Source organism: Lutra lutra, chromosome 17 (assembly GCF_902655055.1).
Source record: "Lutra lutra chromosome 17, mLutLut1.2, whole genome shotgun sequence".
Taxonomy (NCBI): Eukaryota; Metazoa; Chordata; class Mammalia; order Carnivora; family Mustelidae; genus Lutra; species Lutra lutra.
This window is the reverse complement of record NC_062294.1, coordinates 43550967-43573753: the sequence shown is the minus strand read 5'-3', so window position 1 is coordinate 43573753 and position 22787 is coordinate 43550967. Positions and strand designations below refer to the sequence as shown.

At 55.6% G+C, this 22787-nt stretch overlaps 2 protein-coding genes across 8 annotated transcripts; both read right to left on the bottom strand.

Annotated features, from left to right (window-relative positions):
- Window positions 1–1572: 1572 nt before the first annotated feature.
- APLP1 (amyloid beta precursor like protein 1) lies at window positions 1573–10798 on the bottom strand. 4 transcript variants are annotated; one of them, XM_047709428.1, is made up of 17 exons: window positions 10551–10797; window positions 9502–9645; window positions 8621–8753; window positions 8083–8195; window positions 7720–7853; window positions 7426–7610; window positions 6843–6973; window positions 6388–6462; window positions 5405–5563; window positions 5194–5322; window positions 4249–4348; window positions 3252–3359; window positions 2968–2991; window positions 2709–2779; window positions 2411–2473; window positions 2136–2279; window positions 1573–2022 (listed from the first exon to the last, which is right to left on the bottom strand). In XM_047709428.1, the coding sequence occupies exons 1-17, from the start codon at window positions 10695–10697 to the stop codon at window positions 1924–1926; spliced, it is 1959 nt and encodes a 652-aa protein (XP_047565384.1). In that variant the 5' UTR covers window positions 10698–10797; the 3' UTR covers window positions 1573–1923. The 4 variants fall into 4 exon arrangements, with proteins under 4 accessions (XP_047565384.1, XP_047565386.1, XP_047565385.1 ...); XM_047709430.1 differs by lacking the exon at window positions 2411–2473 and having other exon boundaries at window positions 10551–10798; XM_047709429.1 differs by lacking the exon at window positions 2968–2991 and having other exon boundaries at window positions 10551–10798.
- Window positions 10799–12277: 1479 nt separating this feature from the next.
- Window positions 12278–20096, bottom strand: KIRREL2 (kirre like nephrin family adhesion molecule 2). Of its 4 annotated transcripts, XM_047709401.1 has the most exons (16): window positions 19921–20096; window positions 19564–19713; window positions 18855–19004; window positions 18538–18698; window positions 18026–18176; window positions 17674–17779; window positions 17419–17567; window positions 16957–17084; window positions 16733–16865; window positions 16325–16425; window positions 15966–16185; window positions 15388–15492; window positions 14994–15094; window positions 14602–14667; window positions 13222–13260; window positions 12278–12952 (listed from the first exon to the last, which is right to left on the bottom strand). In XM_047709401.1, exons 1-16 carry the CDS (start codon window positions 19970–19972, stop codon window positions 12881–12883), a joined length of 1884 nt encoding a protein of 627 aa, XP_047565357.1. In that variant the 5' UTR covers window positions 19973–20096; the 3' UTR covers window positions 12278–12880. The 4 variants fall into 4 exon arrangements, with proteins under 4 accessions (XP_047565357.1, XP_047565354.1, XP_047565355.1 ...); XM_047709398.1 differs by having other exon boundaries at window positions 12278–13260; XM_047709399.1 differs by lacking the exon at window positions 15388–15492 and having other exon boundaries at window positions 12278–13260.
- Between the last annotated feature and the right edge of the window lie 2691 nt (window positions 20097–22787).

Genomic DNA, 22787 nt, shown 5'->3' with positions numbered 1-22787 from the left:
TTGACTGTGAAAACACAAAGGCAGCATTTTCCCCCTGTCTGTGGTGCTAGTCATAGATTTCTGCTAGGTACAGTACAATGCAACTAAAGGTTTAACCAGTATCAGAACGATGTTGGAAACCGGGTTCTCCAACGAAGCTGTGGCATTGTATGCAACTTGCGTCGTGTAGGCATTTTCTTCCCGATGTCAACTAAGTCTATATTTAATATACATGACTTGTAATTACATGTATATATTATGATGAGACACTCTGAGCTCATAGGCTCTTTGGAAGAAAATCTAATTCTAGGAGTTTCCTCCCTAGGCCATCTTCCGGAAAATTGTGTACTAAGCTGACATTAGAGCATGACATATTACTGCCACCTGCTGGGAAGTTGTGGTAAAAAGGCAAGTCTACAGTGTGTAGAAAGTGAAAGTTATCACTTGGAATTTTGCAGTGTACACCCTGAACAGCATACGGGACAGCCTCAAATTACTGGACAGCAGGTTAGCAAAATGAGTAAGAATATGGTTGCTGGAGCCAGGTTGTCCCGGTTGAATCCCTAGCTCTGACCCTTCCTAGATGGTGACCATTGGCATGTTATGTAACTTCTTACCTCCATTTCTTAACCTATAAAAGGGAAGAGTGATAGTACCTCCTACATGGGATAGAAGTAATGATTAAGTGTGTCATTGTATGTAAAAAGCTCTGGGAGCAGTGCCTGCTATAGGGTGAGTGCCTTATGAGTATTTGCTGCCATACCATTTTAAGATTGTATTTATTTGAGAGAGAGAAAGAGAGAGAGCATGGGGGGGGGGGGCAGAGACAGATGGAGAGGAAGAGGCAGACTTCCCCACTGAGCAGGGAGCCCAATGCAGGTTAGAGCCCAGGACCCTGGGATCATGACCCGAGCCGAAGGCAGACACTTAACCAACAGAACCACCCAGGCGTCCCTGCTTCCATATTGTTTTAAAATTTATTTAACAAATACTTATGAAATAGCAGGCACAGTTCTAACATCTCCACAAATATTAACCCTTTTAATTTCCATAACAACCCTCTTGGGGCAGGGAAAAGCATATGCAGATGGTTAACCCCAACGCCATAAGACGGGGTGCATGAGGGTTTAAATTCCAATAGGCATTTGCAGACATCACATTCCCCTCTCTGGGACACATAACTGGAATTTACATACTTCAGGAGGATTCCTATTGCCTCCCAAAAAGGGATGAAAACTTGTGAATAGGAAGAGGGGTTCAAGATTCTCATTCCCTTCTTGGAATCGCAGGTTGGGGGTGGATGCTATGTGTGAATGAGTGTGAGGGTGAATAGAAGGCAGGAGAAACTGCCAGAACACAGCTTCCTCGGAGTCTATCTTGGGATTTAGCAAATAGAGGTCCCGAAGTAATAAACTGTTCAGCACCACGGAAAGCTCCTGAGTGGGCAGGGGGAGGCTGTCCAGCCTGGGCCCCGCCCCCTGCACGCCAATCTCCTTCCCATTGTTTGAGGAGGTGAAGGAGGCCTGGGCAGGGATCCACAGCAGCGTCCAGAGCTATGATTACACACCGATTCCCCCACAGAGACGCAGGATGGCATGGTGGGGGGAGGATTTTATTGGCTTGTTAGTGGGGAGCACATGGGAGGGTGAATTCTAGGGAACAACAGACACTGGGACCAAGCTGGTGGTCACCTTAAGGAACAATAAATTAACTTACAAAATAAATTAAGGTGAGGGAATCCCAAGCAGGGAGGCAGCTGGGAATATCTGGGGATTTCTTGGGAATGGAATTTGGAATTGGAAAGGGGAAATAAGAACTTCCAGCCCCCTCAAAAAGGGTGTGAAATGAACATTTTTGAGGGCCCCCAAGGCTGGGAGTTGGGGTTCTGGGGCTCCAGAAAGAGGGAAGGTCTGGGCTCAGCCATAGGGGGCAAAGGGGGCTGGTTCAGGGTCGTTCCTCCAGGAAGCGGTAGGTGGGGTTCTCGTAGCCATGACGCTGCAGTTCCCGCAGCTGCTGCTCCTCCAGGGTCAGCATTGGGTCCACCTGCAGTAGGGACCGGGAACAGAGGGGCATAGGGACCTGACCACAGATCTCACAGTTCCTTTGTGTCCAGGGTCTGGAATTCCTCCCCCATCCCATGTCTTTGTGTCTCTCACCTCCACCACTCCATGGCTAATAGCCCCATAGGGCTTCTTCTTGCGCAAGAGCAGCAGTGAGAGGACAATCAGGGAGCCCCCACCTGCTCCCATGATCAGCAGACCAGACACGGCCTCTCGGGACACTCCTGTCCCTCCTGGTGCCTGCATGGAGAGGACATGGGGCAGAGGCCATCTCTGAGGCTCACCAAGGCCCTGTGTGGCTTTGGGAGTCACAGCCTAGCCACTGACTTCTGACTTCTCCCCCTAAGTCCCCAGAATAGTCCTCCTCTTACCAGCTCATCTCTCTGAATCTCCGATGAGTGGAAAGGAAAACCCCTTGGAACAGACACATTCACCTGGGGAAGCAGGAGGTGTCAGCGACTCAGGAGTCTGGGCCCCGGCCTCCTCCACCCCTGGGCCCCAGTAGGGCATCCCCCAGTCTCCTTCTTCCCTAGGATCCCGAAATCCATGTTCTCAATCCCTTCTTCTCCCCTCAGGCCAAGGAATCCAAACCCCTAACACCCTCCTTCAGATGCTGGAGTCCAGGACCCCTCTCCCATCGACCCTCAGGCTCCCACAGGTCTGACTTACCTTTCGCTCATACTGCTCCAGGGGTGACATCTTCTCTTTCCCAGAGGATGCAGCATCTTGTTCTGTGGACCCTAACCCCCAAGTCCTATCTTATTCCTGAGAGTTGAGAATGGTGCTATGCCTGCCTGAGGAGGCAGTCAGAAGGGGCTCCGGACTCTACCCAGAAGGTCTGGAGTTCCCAAAGGATGGACCCTTTCCCATTCTGGGTTCAGGGACTAGCGGGATTTGGTGGCTGGCGTCTGCTCTGGGAGATACTCACCTTTCAGAAGGGCCATGGGGGTGTCTGCGGGCAGCCAGAGGAGGCAAGACAGGCAGAACAGTGAAGAAAGGAGGGCATCATTGAGGAAAGGGTGGAGACACACCCTCCCGGGGGCAAGGCAGGAGGATCAAGGATCCTACAGATGTCTGCACAACCTTAGACATCTGTTCCCATCCTCTCCCACTCACTGTGTTGGTAAGACACCCCCAGACTTTAGGGGATTAGCATGGAGGTTGGGTGCCTATCCCCCAAAGTCTGGGGCTATAATATTTGGGTTAACTCACCATCCTTGGAATCCAGAGGCTGAAGCCCACCCTTGTCCTCACTGCTGCCCGCTGGGGCAGGGGCTTCTAATTCATTGGGATCCAGGTGCTCAGAGTGGAGGAGCTCCTCTGAGGGGAACATGAGGAAAGGGGGTTGAGATCATGAGCCTAGGGATGCCTCAAAACAAAACTGGGGGAACAAACGGCACCCTAATAGTTGAGTGATTGGGTATAGCCACAAGTATGATGGGGGAAAGTGGGGAGCTAGATGGAGACACCCCTGGCAGGGAGGATTGAGGTTGAAGTTTCAAGAGAATGGCTACTTCCGTCCTTCTTTCCTTCCTTCCTTATCTTCTTTCTTTCTTTCTCTCTTTTTCTTTTTCTTTCTTTCTTTCAGATTTTATTCATTCAGGGGGTGCCTGGGTGGCTCAGTGGATTGAGCCTCTGACTTTGGCTCAGGTCATGATCTCAGGGTCCTGGGATTGAGCCCCTCATCGGGCGCTCTGCTCAGCAGGGAGCCTGCTTCCCCAGCCCCCTCTCTCTGCCTGCCTCTCTGCCTACTTGTGATCTCTGTCTGTCAAATAAATAAATACAATCTTAAAAAAAAAGATTTTATTTATTCATTTGACAGAGACAGACACAGCGAGAGAGGGAACACAAGCAGGGGAAGTGGGAGAGGGAGAAGCAGGCTTCCCAAGAAGCAGAGAGCTTGATTGCAAGCCTCAGTCCCAGGACCTGGAGATCATGACCTAAGCCAAAGGCAGATGCTTAACAACTGAGCCACACAGGCACCCCAAGAGAATGGCTTCTTTAAAGAACAGGGTTAGGTGTGGGATATCCAGTAGGAAGTCACAACAGATCTGGGGCTGTGGCAGGTCACAGTTTCTGGTGTTTGTTCTCTCATGGGGGGGCCTTGCCTTCGAATCTGGATTGTGTTTGCCACTTGCTTTAACCAATAGAAGGTGGGCCCCTGCCTTAAGAAGCCCTGGAATGGAAACTGGGGGTCACAGGCACTCACGGATCTGGGGCTGCAGCTCCTGAGCCAGGTGGGGATTCTGGTCAAGGAGCCCCAGGCTCTGATTCATCCTTTCTTCAATGACTTGAAGGTGGGTCTGCACCTGTGGGGGAGGAAGCAGTGGGGAGAGATAGGGAAACTGAGGCAGGGTGAAGCAGGAAGGTCAACAGGGTCCAAGGAAAAGTAGCATATATGACGGACAGAAAGTCGGGCCCAAAGGCCAGGAATTGGGCCACAGGAGGGAAAAAACTGGAGGAGAAGCAGAATAAAAAGTAAAGGAAAAGATGTACAGCAGACAGGAAGTGAGGGGCTTGGAAAAGGAAGTAAGGCAGAAGGGAAAGGAGTAGTCACCAGGAAAAGTGCCCAAGAGACAATGTAAGTCCAGGATACGGCACAGAAGACAGGAAGTCAATGTGAGTGAGAAGGAGGAGCAGAAAGTAGGGTCTGAGGGATAGAAAATGAGGTTTCAGGGGTTGCAGAGAAGGAAGTGGGATTAGGGGGTCCTATGGAAATGATGTGGCTCAAGGGCAAGACTTGGAGTTCAAAAGTGTGGAATGGAGTAGTCAAGACACGAAGAGAACATCCAAGAGATAGGAATTGGGATCTGAGGACACAGAACAAGGGCTGCAGGGGACACAAGTGGGGTGAGGGAGAAAGGAGAGCAGATGGGCAGGAACAGGGTGCAAGACCCAGGAGGGGGATTCTGGGAAAAGAAGTAGGAATCCAAGGGACAAGATGGGGGTCAAAGGCACAGGGGTGGCGGTGGGGGAGTGGGGGTGAGGGCAGCGTTCCAGGGTCTGAGGAGTAGGGATCCAAGGGGCTGGAAAAGGTCCCAAGGCACGGGGGTGGGGGGTTGCCAGGGATAGGAAGGGCATCTTGAGGGATGGGGTCCTAGACACTGGGGTCGGAGGGCGAACGGGCTGTTTGGGAGCTGGAAGGATCAGAGACCTGGAAGCGCATCTGCTGGGCCTTCTCAGGGTCCACAGCCGCCACGTGCTGGTAGTGCCGCAATGTGTGCCGCTGCTCCTTCTGCTCGGCCCGCAGGTAGCGCCGCAGGGCCAGCAGGACGTGCTCCGCCTGCCGAAGGGAGAAAGGCTGCCTGCCGGGGCCTGCCCAAGACCTTTCCACCCTCTGGCCTCTGCCCCCTCGGCTCCCACACCTGAGGCGGATCCCCCTGCAGTGCCGCCAGGAAACCTTCCAGGGCAGCCCGGCGCTGGTCGTTGATAAGGGCGATGACTCGGGTGGCATGGGTCTCCACCAGGCGCTGTCGCTCCCCAGACACCTGCTCCTCCAGGGTCTGCAGGATGGACTGGAAGTGCTGGCGAGGGGGGTGAGCACAGGGCCAGGAAAGGTGAAGACGGGTGAGAGTCTGGGGCAAAGGCAGTCTGGAAAGGCAGGGCTCTAGGGCCACAGGGTAGTGGAGGAGGGTGTCGTGGGTCTAGGCATGAGTAGAATCCACCCTAGGGTGGGACTAGGTCCTGGGACACTGACTGGAAGGGGTGGGGATACTGGGCCAGGCAGAGCCAGGCAGGACCAGGCCAAATGGGAGCTGATCTGAGGAGGGAAATGGAACTGGTGGGAACGACCTAGGAACTGAGCGGGCTCACATTCAAGGGAAATACTTTCCAAGTATTACAGGATAGGGAAGGCTTTAGGCCTGGGCGGGGCCAACTGGAGATGGTCTGTGCCTGAATAGGACAGAGAGGAGTGGAGCAAGAGTTAGGGTGTGGGGCTAACTCCAGCCAGGACTAAAGGTGACCAGTGAGTCATGAGGCCGGGCCTACTGAGCAGGGATTGAGAAAAAGTGAGATTAGAGGGGTGGGACCAGAGTCAGGGGGCAGGGCCTCAGAAGGCCCTGGCTGCATCTTTAGGGGCTCAGCTGGGGAGAGGAGCATAGAGCCGGCCCTCTGAGGTAAGCATCAGGTTAAGAGGAGGCTAAACATGGCCAGTCTGAGGAGAAGAGAAAGGTCTGGTCAGCCATAGGCCCAGAGGGGTGGGGACCAGGTGGAAGGGTGGGGCCAGGAGAGACCAATATAGTAGGGGCAGAGCTGAGGAGACCGGACCAGGCCGGAACCAGGTTGAGATCAGTTGTGTCCCAGGTAGTGGGGGAGGGTGAGTAAGACCCACGGGAGGGTGTCCTACCTCGTTCAGGGCCTGTCTGTCAGCCTTGGGCAGGTTCTTGGACTGGTTGTCTGCCATAGCCCATTCACGCATCACCTGGGGTCAAGGGGAGCTTCAGGATCCTGGAATCTTCCCTGCTTTACCCAGTGAGTCCCCCCAAACCCTCTTCAAGACTCTGGAGGCTCCAGATCCCTTAAGTTCCACTGGCTCTCGGGTTCACCAGAGGCTGAGGCTCAGAAGGAATTTAAAGTAGAAGAATACAGTGTACCAGAGTTTGCATAGAATCTTGGTGACATCTTAGAGGGATTCTAAGTGGGTCAAGGATCCCTGATCATCTTAGAGGTGGTGTTGAGGGCTAGGGGTTGCTGGGGGCTTGAGGAGTCTTTGGAGGGAGCCTCAATGTGCGCCTGAGGAATTCTGTGTTTATTTAGGGAGTTCTGTGTTGTGGGAAATCCTGGGGCTCCCAGGATCATTACCTCATTAATCTGGCGCATCCTCCGTTCCTCCAGGTCCATCTTGGCCCGCAGGAACCCCTCATGCTCGCTGATTTCTCCAGGCATGCCGAAGTACACATCCACACCATCCGTGGGCCTTGCAGTGGTGGTCGCTGCAAGGCAGGAATCAGGGAATCAACCTGAAGCCCATCTCCAGGTCACCTTGCCTTCCCGGAGAACTGCATTTCCTAGAGCACACTGGAGGCTACCATGTGTTCCCATAACCATAGCTGCTGTGAGGCATCGTGAGAGATCTAGTTCTGAACTGGGCCTGTTCTTGCAAAGCTTAGGAATCCATTACACCATCCTTCAGCCTTCCCCAAAAGAACCCTGAGAAACAACCAGATGTCTCCTCCACCTCTAGGTACCCCCAAACCATCTCCAACCCTTTGTATCCTTCACAGGACAGCCCTTCCTTTTCTTTATCCAGAGTTGCTCCCATCCCTTCCATTCCCCTTAGTTGGGTCTCTCCCCAACAGTTCCCTCCTAAAGGTACCCCTACACCAAGGCTCCCTCAAATCATCATCCAGGGTAGAGGGAACTAGGGGTGCAGAGACTGTCTCACCTTTGCTGACCCCTGCAGGGCTGTGGGAGCTTGAGGGTAGAATTCTTTCCTCCTCTTCTTCCTCTTCAGCCTGTGGGGGCTCCACGAAGTAATCATCCACTGGCTGTAGGAAGGAGTCTTCTTCTTCCTCCTCCTCACCCCCCTCTACTCTGCCCCCTAGGGGCCAGGACCTGGTGGAGGGGTCACTGAGGGAAGAGAACACTCAAGGCAATGAGAATCTGACCTGCGCCCCCAGACTTCTGTTTCTTGCCTCAGGAGCCTTGGAATGGGCATGGAGGATTCCCTCCCACTCACCCAACTGCTGTCCCAGATGGATCGGGGGTCACCGGAGGGGGGCAGCACACATACTCCACACCTCGGAACCGATCTGTGCCACAGGGCAAAAGCATGCCAGAGCCATGCAAGATGAGGCCCTGGGAACTGCAGGCCTGTGGGAAGAGTAGGCCCAGATGCCAGGATTGTGGGTTAGGAGAGGATAGAGGGGAGCATGGATGCCTAGGTCTTGGGGACTAATGGGGCTGAAGCCTGGATTCTGGATTCTGTTCCATTGGGAAGAGGGGGCTGAGGTCCAGACTCAGGTTCTGGAGGGGATGGGGCCTTAGGGGATTGAACTCCTGGGTTCTGGGGGATGAGGATGGGATGGGCCAGGGTCCTGACCTCCTGTGCCTCCTGATGCCTCCGGGTTGAACTCTCGCACTGGTCCATGCGCTCCTGATGCAAGAATCGGCAGCCTTCAGGCACCAGCAGGGCCTCGCTAATGAATTCACCTGCTGGAGAATGGGGGCACCACAGTGAGACCTTCCCACAGACACTAGCTCCAACCTCCTCAGAATCCAGACATTTTTTTTTTAAGATTTTATTTAGTTATTTGACAGACAGAGATCACAAGTAGGCAGAGAGGCAGGCAGAGAGAGAGAGGAAGGGAAGCAGGCACCCCGCTGAGCAGAGAGCCCGATGTGGGGCCCGATCCCAGGACCCCGAGACCATGACCCGAGCCGCAGGCAGAGGCTTAACCCACTGAGCCACCCAGGCGCCCCCAGAATACAGGCATTTTATCCTCAGAGGTTTCTCTGCCCCACTCTGGCAGCAAACATCCAGATACCTAATGTGAACCTGAGCCCAGGGCCCAGAATCTCACCCCTGGGAGATACCTCCCCCCGCCACTTCTAATTCCCTCTCCCAGCCTGTGACTCACGCAGGCAGCGGAAAGGCACAACCTGGTGGTGGGGGTGGGCACAGCGGCCACCCCGGGCACCCCCGCACCAGCGCTCCATGGGGATGGCCTGTGTCGCCTGTTCCACACGTGCAATCTGCAGCTCCGGGTACATCTGGGGGCACCGGGTAGGGGCCATCAGCTCGCAGCCTCGCCCCTGCCAGCCGTGCTTCTCCACTGGCCATGTCCCTTTTCAAGGGTCTAATGATCTCCCGAGGCTCTGCTTCTCCGTAGAACAGGTCTTAGATATCTAAGCCCGCCAGGCCCCCTGACCACGCCCCCAGTAGCTTTCCCTCAGAAGCCCCGCCAACCACCCAGAAATTTAATACCCACCTCTCTTCGTGTCACCTCTGTCCTCTCCCGCAATAGGTTTGGCCCACCTTTAAGCCTCACCTCTTCCTCGGTTTGGCTTCTCAGGAAGCATCCCTTCTTTCTGTATTAGAACTGCCTTTTTGTAGCCACGCCTCCTAGCTTTCCTACTCTCATTGGGCCCCACCCCTTTTCCTATCTTGCAGCCCACAAGATTTTTCTTAGCCCCGCCCCCTTTGGCCACGCCCACCTTTACCCCTACTTTTTGAGGAGCCCACCACAGATTTCTAAACTCCGTCTCTTCACTAGATACTGCCCTCAGTTGGCCCTCTTTGCCCAGTTCTCCTTTCCTGACCTAGTTTCTCAAAAACAGGTCCTGCCCTATCCTAAATGTGCCTCTTTCTTGGCCTCGCCCTCCAGCTCCTCCTGCCTACTTAGATCCCTCATTCTCCTTGGACCCTGCCTTTTGTACCACTAGCTCCTTTTGGGCGATGCGGCCCAGTCTCGGAACCACTTTCCCGCTGACCACACCCCTCTCAGTAGGTCCCGCCCACCTGTCTGCAGTATTCCAGCACGCGTTGCGGGTCCCGGAGACAGCGTCGAGAGCGTTGTGGGTCTGGCTCCCAGCGGCCGGTGCGCAGGTCTCGGTGAAGGGTTAGGTGCCCGCATAGTCCGGCAACCTGGGCCGACCCCGGGGCCTGAGGGTTGGGTCGGAGGGGTCAGCGAGGGTCCCGGGACGTTGGCACGTGGGTCCCCCGGACCTTTGCTCCTTAGGACCCAGAGGTTCAGACCCCCAACACCAGCCCCCTTCACAAAGCATCGCGCACCCGCCTCCTAAGAGGTACTGTTCCCTGGGAAACAGCTCCCACAGGGCGGGGGCGCCCCAGCTCTCCTGTTGCTATGGCGACCCGGGTCCCCCGGGAGTCTCGCGGCCTTGTTGCCGCGGAGACAGGCTCCGCCCCCACCCGGGCGCAGCCGCACTGGAGCCCGAAGGGGTTAAAACTGAATCGCGGGGGAGGAGGCCAGAACCCAGGCGTTCTGGCCCCTCCTCCCTCCATCCCTAGCTCAGGGTCCCATTCTCCAGTGCAAAGACGACAAGGCCTGGCTTCAGGGCCCTGCAGGCCTGGACTCCAATCCTTCGAGGGCTGGAGAGCTACATCCTGGGTCGGGGGTCGGAGGCTGAAGACCTAGACTCCTGCGTTCTGGGAGGCTGCGGGGGCCCTCAAATGGGTCCAGAGGATGCAAGGGGCAAACATTCTTGGATCCAGGTGTCTTAATGTCTGGTGGGTCCCGTGTTCAGGTGGGAAGGGGTAGGGGCTGAGTCACCTAGGTCAGGAGGGTCTGAGAGGGCTAGACTTTCGAGACCAGTGGCTCTGGAACAGCCAGTTCCTAAGCTAGGGGCGGGAGGCAGCTGGGAGGACAGAAGATGGGGGAGCTGGGTCCAGAACTCCTGGGTTCATGAATGCCTAGTGCCGTTAGGGGCGTATAGGGGCCGGCCCCTTGACTGGAAAGACTGCGCTTTCTGCCCTGGACGTATCTGCGTCCGGGTCCAAGGCCCGGTCCCGCCCCTTCCCCCATCCCCCAGGACCCGGCCGGGCCTCACCTCGGCCGCACCGGGGCTCCCACCGGCCAGGCTCCCGACGGCGAGCTGCGCGCGCAGAAGGAGCAGCAATAGCGGCAGCAACAGCGGCAGCGGCGGCGGGCCCCGGCGGCGGCCCAGACCGCGAGCGGCGGGGCTGGTGGGCCCCATGTCCCGGCCCTCGCGCCCTCACGTCCCCTGCACTCCCGCCCGGCCCGGCCCGGCCCTAGCGGTGACAGGAGCTCCCAGCGCCACCGCCGCCGCCGCCGCCTCCTCCCGCCGCCCCCGGGCTGCGCCGGCGCCGCCAGCCCCGCCCCACGCCGGCCCCGCCTTCCTAGCCAGGACAATAGCGTGGCAGCTCTGCGCAGAGTGGAGCAGCTCGGGAACCCCGGGTGGGAGCCAGCGCCAAGCCCCCGCCTCCTAGAGATTCTGGGAGTCCCACCCCATGGAAGGGCCTAGCCAGGAGTCTGGGTCATAGGCTCCGCCGTTTTGAGCCCTTCCTCAGGACCCTCACGCCCAGCTTTCTCTTCCCTCACACCCACTCACAAATCAGCCTTCTCTAAAGGCGTGACAACATTGGAGATCTCTCCCTCCAGGCAAATTCCTCCCTTGAGGTCCCAGGAATACAGACCTGGGAAACTTCCCTAATCAAACACAGCAGCTGAGACCCAGTCCCCTTCTCCCTCAGATCCAGGAGTCTGGGCTGCAGGGGTCTTCATTTTCAGGACCAGAGACCAAGGACCCTCGCCTCCCCCCCCCCCCCCACCTTTCTTCCTAAGACTCAGGAGTCTTGGCCTTCTGCTCTGCTTTCCAAGGATCCCAGGTGTTTGGACCTTTAATTCCTAGCTCAAGGATTCATAAATCAAAGCCCTTTCTTTAAGGATGACCCGAGTCAGGTGCCATGCACCACAGGACTCAACCCATCCTTGCTTTAAGGACAATGGCATCTCTATTCTCTCTAGCTTCTTCCTCCCCTCCTCCTCTTCAGGGCTCACTGCTTTGTCTCCTCAAATAACTAGAATTCGGTCTACCCCAAGCCCACTGGAGCAGCCCTGTCATGTATGTGCATCTGTGCCTGTATGTTTGTGTAGATGTATGTCGAAAGAACCTGGAGTGCTAAACGGGTGGCTCATGGTTTTGTTCCTACTCTCACTTCATTGCCTAGGGTAGAGGAAGGGCCTTAGGGCAGATTTTTTTTAATTAAATTTTTATAAACATATAATGTATTATTAGCCCCAGGGGTACATGTCTGTGAATCGCCAGATTTACTTACACACTTCACGGCACTCACCATATCACATACCCTCCCCAATGTCCATAACCCCACCACCCTCTCCCCCTGGTTACCTTCAATTTGTTTTCTGACAGTAAGAGTCTCTTATGGTTTGTCTCCCTCCCCATCCCATCTTGTTTCATTTATTCTTTTCCTATCCCCCAAGCCCCCCACTTTGCATCTCCACTTCCTCATATCAAGATCATATGATAGTTGTCTTTCTCTGATTGACTTATTTCGCTAAGCATAATACCCTCTAGTTCCATCCACGTCGTAGCAAATAGCAAGATTTCTTTTCTTTTGATGGCTGCATAGTATTCCATTGTGTGTGTGTGTGTGTGTGTGTGTGTGTGTGTGTGTGTGTGTCTGTATATATCTCACATCTTCTTTTTCCATTCTTAGGCCAGATTTAATGGAATCCTTCCTTGTGGAGGGTGATAATGCTAGGAGAATCCCCAAGACACATTCACTTCTCAACTTTTTTTTTTATTAAACATAAATATTCTCATCCCCAGATTCCACCCCCACACAACCCAACCCACTTCCCTCTCCTCATGACAGTTCTTACCCTATCCTCACTCCTTGAATTCAATTTTTCCAGGGTCTTGAAGGAATTTTGAAGGAATCAAGATAGTGGCCATCTTGGGTTCCCAGAGAGTGAACAGCCATCTTGGCTGCACTTCCATTGGCCAAGCAAAATGCCCCTCAGAGAGAACCAGGACAGGGTCTGATCTGGCTTCTATCTAGATCTTCCTATGTTGCCTGTCTTCTCAGTACAGGTGGTCATTTTGAAATCTCTTCTTTCAATGTCTGGAAATAATTTCCATCCCTGCCTCTAACTCCTATCACCCCCATTGACATCCCTCTACAAAGAGCCCATCTGCCATCTTGAATCCCTTTTACACAGGGGGAATAGTTGGTCAAGTGGCCATCTTGCTCCTTTTGGGGCAGCTTCTTTGGCTGACCTGACTATACACCAGTAAGTCAGACAATTGTATGATCTTTCTCTCCCATCAATGTTCAGTTTTGGAGGAGGAAGGTCACCAACTTGTTCTGGTTCCTCAGAAATCAGGACAATCCATTATGGCAAGTTGAAGATTTCAGGACTCTTCATTTGGAGAGGTGTCATACATGAGTCTGGAGACGAGGGTGGCTGGGTATGGGAAAAGCAGCATATGGGAAGGGTGGAGTCCTGGGGGCCAGATCTGGGGGTCCAATGGATGTCGGTTTGCTGTAGCTGGTAAAAGCTCGAGGGTGGGGTGTGGTGAGATAACCTGCCCGAGCTCTATAAAGTCTGCAGGGGGGGACCATGCCTAGGTGTGGGTTGAAGTCATAGAAGGTAGGGGTCCCTGGATGTCCGAGGGGGGAGGGGGGCGGCAGGAAGAGGCCCCCTCCAGGGCCTTCACCAAGGCTCAGGCTCACACTGACTCCTCGGACCTTGTAGTAACCATTGGTTGGATCCTGAGGGGACAAATGGGATTATATGAGTTATATGAGGATATGGTGGGGGGAGGTTAGGGTCCCTAATGGAGAGACACACTTAAAACATGACCCTGAGACTTAGAAATGAGACTTAGAAATAGGAGCAAGCTGAGACCTGGAGACAGAGGCAGACATATAGACTGATAGGAAGATAAAGTGGGACAGAAAAACAGTGACAAGAGACAAAAAGACAGAAGGAAATGGGCAGAGAAAGGCAGCAACAGGGGGTTATAGGCCTGCTAAGGGTTGGTGGTATGGGAGGAGATGCAGTGGGGAACAGAGAGATTGAGACCAAGACATTCATTCATCTGCCCACCAGCCCCAAGGCTTTGATTGTGTCATGCCTTATGCTGTTGCTGGAGGTGACTACCATGTGGGGAGAGACTGGGGTCCCCTGCCTTCATGGAGATCCCAGGCCAAAGAGGAAATGGCAAATCCCCAGAGTCAAGAGGCGTCAGGGTATTGATGGGGGAAGGACAGGCAGAGGGATAAGTCTTTTTTTTTTTTTTAAAGATTTTATTTATTTATTTGACAGAGATCACAAGTAGACAGAGAGGCAGGCAGAGAGAGAGAGAGAGAGAGGGAAGCAGGCTCCCTGTTGAGCAGAGAGCCCGATGCGGGACTCGATCCCAGGACCCTGAGATCATGACCTGAGCCAAAGGCAGCGGCTTAACCCACTGAGCCACCCAGGCGCCCGGGATAAGTCTTAATGGGGAAGCACAAGTAGGATTTCAGGGCTGGGACAGGAAGCCAGGACAGAGTGGTCCCAGTTGTGACAGGTGGAACACAGCATGATCAGGGCTGTGAGGAGGGAAGAATGGGCTTTCCAGAACAAGAAATGTGTGAGCGGAGACCAGAGGAATAAAGGACAGAATTAGGTAGGTATGGGAAGGAAAGTAGTGTTTCAGGCCAATAGAGTGGCGTGTGCTATGTACAGAGGAGACAGAGAAGGGCTCTGGACTAGAGGCTGAGGTCAGTGGAGCTCGAAAGTGGGGACCCCAAAGGAGAGGCAGGTTTGGGTAGATATGAGGCCAGTTTGGGATCAGGTAGGTGGAAGGGGCCTAGCAGAGACATCCAGGAGGCCTGGGGTGGGACTGTGATGGGAAAGCTCAAGAGGGAGGCCAAGGCTGGACAGATTTGTGGGCATAATCAGCAGGTGTGCCAACCAGGCTGCAGAGGTGAATGAAGTGGCCCAGGAGGCAGGAGGAAAGGGTGAAGGGGGCTAGGTCCCAGGTCTGGACCCAGAGTGAAAAAGGAGAGGACTAAGCTGGGAGAGAGCTGGAGACTCAGTAAAGGGAACCCTCCCTTCCCAACACTCACCTTGGTCTCCAGAGCCCCCTCCTCATCCAGAACCAGGTCATTGTGGTCCGTGTGCACAATGGGTCCCTGGGGTAGGGTGCTTAGTGAGAGGGGGTACTCAGAGAATCCTCCTGGCCCAGTACAAGACCCTGACAACCCCCAGCTGGACAGTGGAGGCCAGGCAGGAGGGACCAAGAGCAGCTGGAGCTCAGGTCTGGACTCAAGACAAAGGGTCCTGGGGACATATTTGGTCTAGGGGATAACTGGGTCAGGGGAATATTTAGACTTGGGGGACATTGGAGCCTGGGGTCACTTGTTGGGACTCAGACCCTCTTTGAGTTGGGGGGCCCAGTTGGGACTGGGTTTCTCATTGTTCAAAGGCCGAGTTGTGTCTGGGGACCCTAGTGTCCTACCCGGTCCTCGCTGCTGCCTGTCTCCTCCTCAGGGCCCCGAGAACTGGAACCATCGCTGCTCCCTGGGATTCGCACCAGGTTCTTTTGCTTGGAGAAAGAAGCTGAGGCCAGGGACAGTGGGACAGCAGAGATAAGGGATGGAGCAAGGTCACAGTTTGTGGAGACCAATGAGCAGGAAGAAAGAGGACTGGGTTGGGTCAGGAGGCTGGGAAACAATGAGAACCTGGGAGGGTAAGGACCCTGAGAAGATGGGCATAGGGCTTGAGGGAGGAATCAGGGCCCAAAGGTAAGCCAAGACCATAGTGGTGGGACTGGGGGCAGGTCAAGGCCAGATCTGTCGGTGGAAGGGGAGCAGGCTTAGGGGAAGGTACGGAGGTGGGGCTCAGTCACTGACCCTTGCCATGGCGCCAGCAGCAGAGGGTCACCCCGATGATGACCGTAAGAAGAGTCATGGCTGCAGAAGCCACTCCAGCCACAATCTGGACAGTGGGCAGCAAGTCTATGGGGAGGACAGGGGGTGTTCTGACGAGGCTAAGTGTGAGGCCCAGGAGCAACCAGAGAACAGGGACTCAGAGCTTGCTTGGGTTGGATTCTCTGGGTTCAAAAGGTCACCAAGTTTGGGGATACCCAAGTTTGTAGTCCCTAGCTTAGGGTCCTTCCAGTTTAAGGGCATTTGAATTTGGGGTTCCACAAGTTTAAACTGCCTGGCTTTAGAGAGTCTGAGAGTTTGAGCATTTTTAAACTTTACAATGCCCCATATTTGGAGCTACCCTTCTTTGGGGTACCTAAGTGTTAGGGGTCTCTCAACTTAGAATTCCACATTTAAAGGAATTTACTGTTTTGGGGGGACTCAGGATTCAAGGGACTCATAGTTTTGAGGCTCTCAAGGTTTGAAGCTGTCTGCATGTGGAGGTCCTTGGCTTAGAGATTGTGGTGTTTGGGGGCTTGGAGTCTTCAGGCCCAGGATCTCACCTCTACGCCCCAGGCTGACCTGGGTGCCTCCCTCACCCAACCGGTTCCTGGCACTGCAGTTGAAACCCCGGCTAAAATCGGATTCCTGGGTCCCCAAAATGTGTAGCACAGAGATCAGGGCTGGGCCCGGTCCCTCACGGCCTTCTGGAACTGGGAATGTCTCCACCAGGAACCGACCCCGTGACCCTACCTCGAGAAAGCCCTCATCCCATGACCAGACCTGGGGACACAAAAAAAGGGAAGTCATTAAGGAGACTGGAAGGGGAGGGAAAGGCGGGCAGGGTGTGGGTCATAGCAGTTTTGGAGTTCCGACTGGGAGGTCAGGGAGGCCGGTCATGACAGTGGTGACATTTCCTTACCACGGCATCTGGAGCTGGGGATGCGAAGACTAGACACTGGAGGCGGGCGGGGCCCCTCAAGAAGGCGGGCGCAGAATGCAGGGCAGTCACAACTGGGGGAGCTGGTTTGGAGATTGTGAACGAGTCAGATAGAGGCCGGGCCCTCGGAAACTCCAGTTCTCAATAAGCCGGGGGCAGGTCTTGGCCCTTTCCACTAATGCCAATCAAGCAGGCCACGCCCCTCGGTAAATTCTGAACCTCTCAGAGGCTCGCCTGGGTTAGGTCCGGCTCCCACCCCCAGACCCCGCGGTCTACAAAGCTCGCCTTTATAAGGCCAAGGCCACGCCCACTCCCGCTTAGAGCTCGCCCACTCTGCGGGCTCCCAGTCCAGGGCTCTGCCGGGTCTTCTAGAAACCGCCTCTTTCTCACCGTTCACAGTCAGCCTAGCCTCCGCAGCGCCGCCCCCCAGGCCCGAGAGCCCCGGTTCAGCCCTGCATACGTAGTCGCCTGCATCTTCGGGCCCCACCGACGGAAGACGCAGCGTGGGCCCGGACCCCAGCACCTGGGATAGGGTAGGGGCGTCACGGGCAGGACCTTGAGGGGAAGCCCCATCCACCGCCAGCCGCGGCCACAGGTCCCACATCGGGTCTCACCTGTGCGTCCCCGCTGCGGGTCCAAGTTACCCGTGGGAGCGGGTTCCCGCGCCAGGCGCAGCTGAAGGAAGCGTCTTCCCCTACGTCTACTGACATGGGCTCTGGCCTTGCCTGCAGAATTGGCCCGACTAGAGGAGAGAGAGAGGAGGCGTCGCACGGCCGGGGAGGGATGCAAGGATGCAACTTCTGACCCGGGATCGGTCACTCAGAAGCAACAGCCTCAAGGGCCCAAGGATTGGCGGCTGCTCCATAACCACTCGGCTCACGCTTCTGGCTCACACGCTCCGGCCCCGCCCTCGCCCCGCCCCTCCTTGACCCTGACTCAGCACAGCCAATCCTGGCCTACATCCCATTCCGGCTCCACCTCCTCCTTCTGCCCATCTCAGCCACGCCCCACTCAAGCCCCTTACCCTCTACGGTCCGCCACACTTTGGCCCCACCCAGGGCCCCGCCCTGGCTCACACTGCACGTCGAGCGCGGTGCTGCGGTTGGCGCTACCCACAGCGTTGCTGACCTCGCAGGACACGGGCTCAGTCAGGAATGAGGCGTCTGCCACGACCTCCAACATTGGCCCGCGGGCCCCGAGCACCGGGGAGCCTCCCTTTGCCCACCTGCGGAGGGAGTGGGGCTGTTGGTGTTGTCTCTGCTCCCCAGCCACGCCCACTTACGTCCCAATCTCAGTCCTCCCCAAACCCGTGCGGTGACCTTCGTCCTCACCTATAGCCAGTGACAGGAGGTTGAGCTGTGGCCTGGCACAGGAAAGTGACCTTCTCTCCCTCCAGCACAGTCTGTGGTTCTGCAGACAGAGTCACTACTGGGGGGTCTGTAGAGATGGGTCATGGTCAGCGGTGAGCAAGGACCTGGAACACCTCCATGGAGGACTGAGTCCCAATGCCCAGCCTCTCACAGGCTGGGTCCCCAGGCTCCTCTTCCTTTTGAGCTAGGAGCCCAGGACTCCAATTCCCAGTTCCCCCAGGACCACAGGTCCACAACCTCCTCCTTCCTAATATCCTGGACTCTAGTCTCAGGCCCCTCTTTTCTTTAAGAGCCAGGGTCTGATTACACTCACACTGCAGGCTCAGTGTGATAGCTGTATCCTTCCCCGACGGCAGGGCCTGGCTCCTGGCCCGACAGACCAAGGTGGCTCCATCATCATGGCTGGAAGGAGTCAAGGATAAGATGCTCTCCACTGACCCAGTGGTTCCTTCTTTCAGCAGGGTCTGGAGGTTATGAATAATAATAATGATTTCATTTACCCTGTATGCAGTGTTTACTACCTGTCACTTCTAAGCGTTTTATTTAATCGGCACAATTACCCCATGAAGTGACTATAATGGTCCCTATTGTACAGATAAGGAAGCTGAGAGATGGAGAGATTCAGCCACTTGAACTCAAGACCAATCAACCAGAAAGTGGCTGAGCCAGGATTTGAACCTAGGTAGTCTGGCTCTGGAGTTCTTGTCCTTAATCACATACCAAGAGTCCCAACACTTGAACCTCTTCCCTCACATACCCCTCTCCCCTCTGGATAAGCGTGTTTTCCCTGAATGGGCAAGGGCTGCATAGAGATTTGGACTTGACCTGGTGGAAGGTGGTCCCATCCAGTCGGATCCCATCTCGGAACCACAGCAGCTCAGGGGTGGGGCGTGCATCCCCACGGCTCCGACAGGTCAGATTCACTGGAATTCCAGCCACCAGAGACACAAAGGGGCCGCCCAGCACCTGGGGGGCTTCTGGGGGCACTGTGGGATGGATTGGGTGTCAGAGCTGTATCCCGGACCCAGAGACCCCAATCTTCCCGGCTCTAACTGACCACCCCTCTGGGTTCCCTGGACTCTGGTAATCAGTTAGCACTGGCTGTCCCCCTGGGCTTCCCAGGGACAAGTGAGGGTCCTCACCCAGCACATGCAGTTGGGCTGGTCGAGAGCGGAGGCCTGCTTGTGTGGCCTGGCACTCATATGAAGCTTGATCCTCTAGCTCCACGGGCCTAATGTAAAGATCGTGCTGGCCGCTGGCTGCATTCCCTGAAATCCAGTACCGGGACCACCCTGCAGTTGAGGAAGAGGCAGTCACACCATGGTTCTGAGTTTCTGGCCCCAGAAACTCCCTCCTCCCACACTAGAAAGACACCCAAAAGTGGGTGCTGGGCCAGAGAGACTCTAACCCCCTCCCAATCCAGAGTCACAGCAAACTAGGGGTGGGTGAAAAAGTCAGAAAAAAGCAAAAGAGCAACTGCCATAGAAGTCAGATTAGATACTACCTCTGGAGTGATCAGAGGGCTATGATAGGAGAAAGGAGAAAGGAAGGCTTCTGGGGAACGGCCAGTGAGCGTGAGTAGTAGTCACGTGAGGGTCTACTTTAGAACTACTTGACAAATCTTCCCTTTATGTTTTAGGTGCGTTTCTGCATTTATGTAATATTTCATAATGCAAATAAAAATCCCCTACTCCCCCAAAGAAGAAGCTAAAACTTCAGTTCTTCCAGATGTTCATCTGAGCCCAACAATTTCCCAAATTTGAAAACATCAAAATAGAAACTTCAGATAAGGCCCAAGCCCAGCACCCCCACCTGGAGCCCACCCCTCCTGAGCAGAGAGAACTGTCTCACCTGGCAGGTCCCTTTCACCCCCTAGAGCCAGCCCATCCTTAGTCCACTGAACCAGCCCCCAGTATTCGCCCAGGGCACAGGGCAGCCGGGCCTCATCCCCCAGCAGTGCCACCAAGTCATCTGGTTGTTGCAGAAAATGGGGCGACAGACCTAGGAGGATTGGGGGAGGGGACCAGGGTTGAGTTTAAAAATGAGCTTAGCTCCGTCATTCAGGACCCAGGAGTCCAGCCTCCCAGAGTTCTCCTCCTGCAGACCTAGGTGTCTGAGCACACCTCCCCCACCCCGTTCCATCTACCCTAATAAACAGGCATCTGGCAAACAATCCTCCCCCCAATTCACCGCCCCCCCCCCAGGTACCTGCATGCCCTCGGAGGCAGAAGAGGAGGACGAGGGGGGCGAGGACCAACATTCTGAATGTGTGTCCCCCAAGATCCCGTAGACTTGCTGTTGCACTGGCTTCCTTGGAAACTCCTTTCTCAACGGCACACCTCTCACCACACTGGTCGGAGCTCCTTTCGCGCCCGACTCTTCGCCACAGGCTAGGAGCCACCCCGTTTCTGGCCTGGAGCTCCCCAAGTCTGCTCAGCCGCAGGCTCCAACAATCTGAAACACCGGCGGTTTCCGCGCGCTTGGTCTCGGAGAAACCGGGGAGGGTCCAATCCCACTTGCCCCGCCCCTTGGGAGATCCGCCCCTTACCATTGAGAAACTCCCGCGGCCGAGACGCGGATGAATGGGGCCACCGCAGGCCGGGGTCTCCCGGCGGGCTGGCGCCCCAGCCAAATTGAGGTCTGGGAGCCGGAACACCTGGGTCGAAGGAGGGCGTCCTGGCTGGGTTGGACACCTGCACCCTGCCAGGCTTGTGGGGGGCATGGCGGGGGAGAATGGAAGAAACTTGCTCAGCCTAGGTCCTGGAGGGAACGCGCTGAGTGGAAACGGAGCTATAAATGGGAGCCCCTGGGGCTTCGCTAGTTTCCGCGCCTTGGGGAGGCGGGGCTCGGGGCTCCCCTGGGTCTGCGGGTCAGGAAGAGGACACCGAGGTGCCTGGGGGCAACTGGGACTCCTGAGAAGAGGAGGGGGGTCAGTTCTATTCGCCTCAAAACCCCAGCTCAAAATATCCCTCCCCTGCCTTGTTACTGCTGCAAACCACAGCACGTCCAAGGATCCAGAAATCCAGGCCCCCAGCCCTTCCTTCCCGGAGACCCCGCAGTCCAGGCTCAGCCCCTCATCCCGCTCGACTGTGGTTGCCTGGCGACGGCTGGGAGGCGGCGGTGCCCGAGCTGGGCCAGGCAGGGAGTCTGGGAACCGCGCAGCTTGTCCTGACGGCTGCATGCCGCCCAGCTGGGGCGTTCCCACGCTGCAAGCCGGCCGGTGCGCTGCGCAGCTGGCGGGGCAGGTGGGCGGAACCCCGAGCCGACCGAGGGGGGCCTAGGGGCCTGGGACCCTGGGTCTGACATTCCTGAGCCTGCAGGGACTGGGGGGGGGCCCACACTCAGGTTCTCTGTTGTTCCTGAGCTTGGATTCTTGCCTCTCCAAATGGCAGGGGCTTGGACGCCAGGATTCTAAGATAGGGCATTCAGACCTCCGTTGACTGAGAAGCTAAAGGCCTGAACTGCGAGTTTCTGGGGAGGTGGGGACTCAATTAGGTCTCCTGCCTGCAGCGTGGTGCAGTTGGGGGAGGAGGACAGGGCTCAGAAAATCTGGTCTTAAGTCTTAGAGTCCGTGGATTAACCACCAATCTCTCCCACCCCCACACAGGCCCAGGAGGATTTGAAAATCACAGACAGTGAACATCTGCCCTAAGCCCTGTGTGTGGTGGGGGGAAGGGTTGGAGGCCTGAACTGCTGGGTCCTTGGGGAGAAGCAGCTTCAGCTTTGGGCTGCTGAGTCTGAGAGGGGTGGGTCCTCAGGACCCAGACTTCTAGGTCTGGGGGCCTGAGCTGGCTTCTGTTTGGGGAATCCAGCCCCTGGATTTTGACAGAGGATGAGCTCGGAGCCAGGACTCCTGAGTCTTGGGGAGGAAGTCAGTTGTCAGGCTGTTTTTCCAGACACCTGACATCGCTTCCCCTTCCTGGCTCTCCTGGGCCCCAGACATGGAAAAATGGAGAGTGGGAGGCCCCAGGAGTACCCAGAGAAGGAAAACAGCCAAGGTGGATGGTGGAAGGTTTGTGCTAATTAAAGGTCCCAGCAACTGACAGCTCTACACCCCGGCCCTGAGGGACACCATCTGGTGAGAGCCCCTACTGACAGAAACGCCAGCTCTGCATCCAGTCCATTCCCCAGGATGTGTGGGGGGCAGTTGGGAGAGGGAATGTGGGGGAGGGTGAGGAGTCAGTAATGGGAGGGAAGAAGAGAGACTAGAGGGAACATCAACGATGGAGCTGTGGGGGTTCAGGCCAGATGCCTCATCTTCTTCCTGGAGGAGGATCAGAGAAGGGAGTGGGAGTGGTGGGGGGAACTGAGCAGTTCCAATTCCTGCAGGAGATAAGCAGGCAGAAGAAGCTTATCCTGTGTGTGTGTGTGTGTGTGTGTGTGTGTGTTGTGTGTGTTTGTGTGTGTGTGCACGCTGGGGTGGGGTGGGGAGGGCAGGCCAAGCAGCATAGGGTTATAAAATTCTAAGATGGGACAACCAGGAGGGCTCAGCAATGGAGAAACAAATAAAAGAAAGAAGTGTAGTCCCATGTTGACTGGAGAACAAATATTATTGAGGGTCTGGTGTGTGAGAGAGACAGAGCATGGGGAGTGGGGAATAGAGATGAGAACAAAGGAAGACAGAAAACAGAGACACATAGAGGCATAAAGAGAGACAGTGATATAGGTGAAGGTTGCCTGAGATGTAACCACTAATGGAGGGAGGGAGGGGGAGGGAGGGAGGGAGGGGGAGAGAGGGAGAGAGAGAGAGAAGCCTCATGAACTAGAATTCACATGGTCACAGGGTTCCCAAGCTGGGCTTTCTCCTATACCCACTTAGGGCAAGTGGTCTTGGACCCTGCCTTTCCCTCCACCCACTCTGATGGCCCTGCACGCTTGTCTACCTTTGACACTCTTTTACACACACGTAATCTTGCGTATACTTTCACAGATCATGTTTCACTCTCACTTTCTCTGTGCTCACACGGATGCTTCCGCACTCACGCACACATATGCATATAGATATCTGCATTCCTACAGTCTCTCAGACACGCTCTTGCACACTCTCCCCCAGAGACCCCTGATGGCAATGAGGA

Excerpts from the sequence above, each read along its gene's own strand:
- KIRREL2 (XM_047709398.1), bottom strand. The coding sequence starts at position 19,972 with ATGTTGGTCCTCGCCCCCCTCGTCCTCCTCTTCTGCCTCCGAGGGCAT. Across the intron at positions 16,866-16,956 it reads CCCGCAGCGGGGACGCACAG|GTGCTGGGGTCCGGGCCCAC; the intron begins GTGAGACCCGAT and ends ACCCTATCCCAG. Across the intron at positions 16,426-16,732 it reads GGCTAGGCTGACTGTGAACG|CTCCCCCAGTTGTGACTGCC; the intron begins GTGAGAAAGAGG and ends TCTCCAAACCAG.
- APLP1 (XM_047709428.1), bottom strand. The coding sequence starts at position 10,697 with ATGGGGCCCACCAGCCCCGCCGCTCGCGGTCTGGGCCGCCGCCGGGGC. Across the intron at positions 9,646-10,550 it reads GGAGCCCCGGTGCGGCCGAG|GCCCCGGGGTCGGCCCAGGT; the intron begins GTGAGGCCCGGC and ends CCCAACCCTCAG. Across the intron at positions 7,611-7,719 it reads CCATCTGGGACAGCAGTTGG|TGACCCCTCCACCAGGTCCT; the intron begins GTGAGTGGGAGG and ends CTCTTCCCTCAG.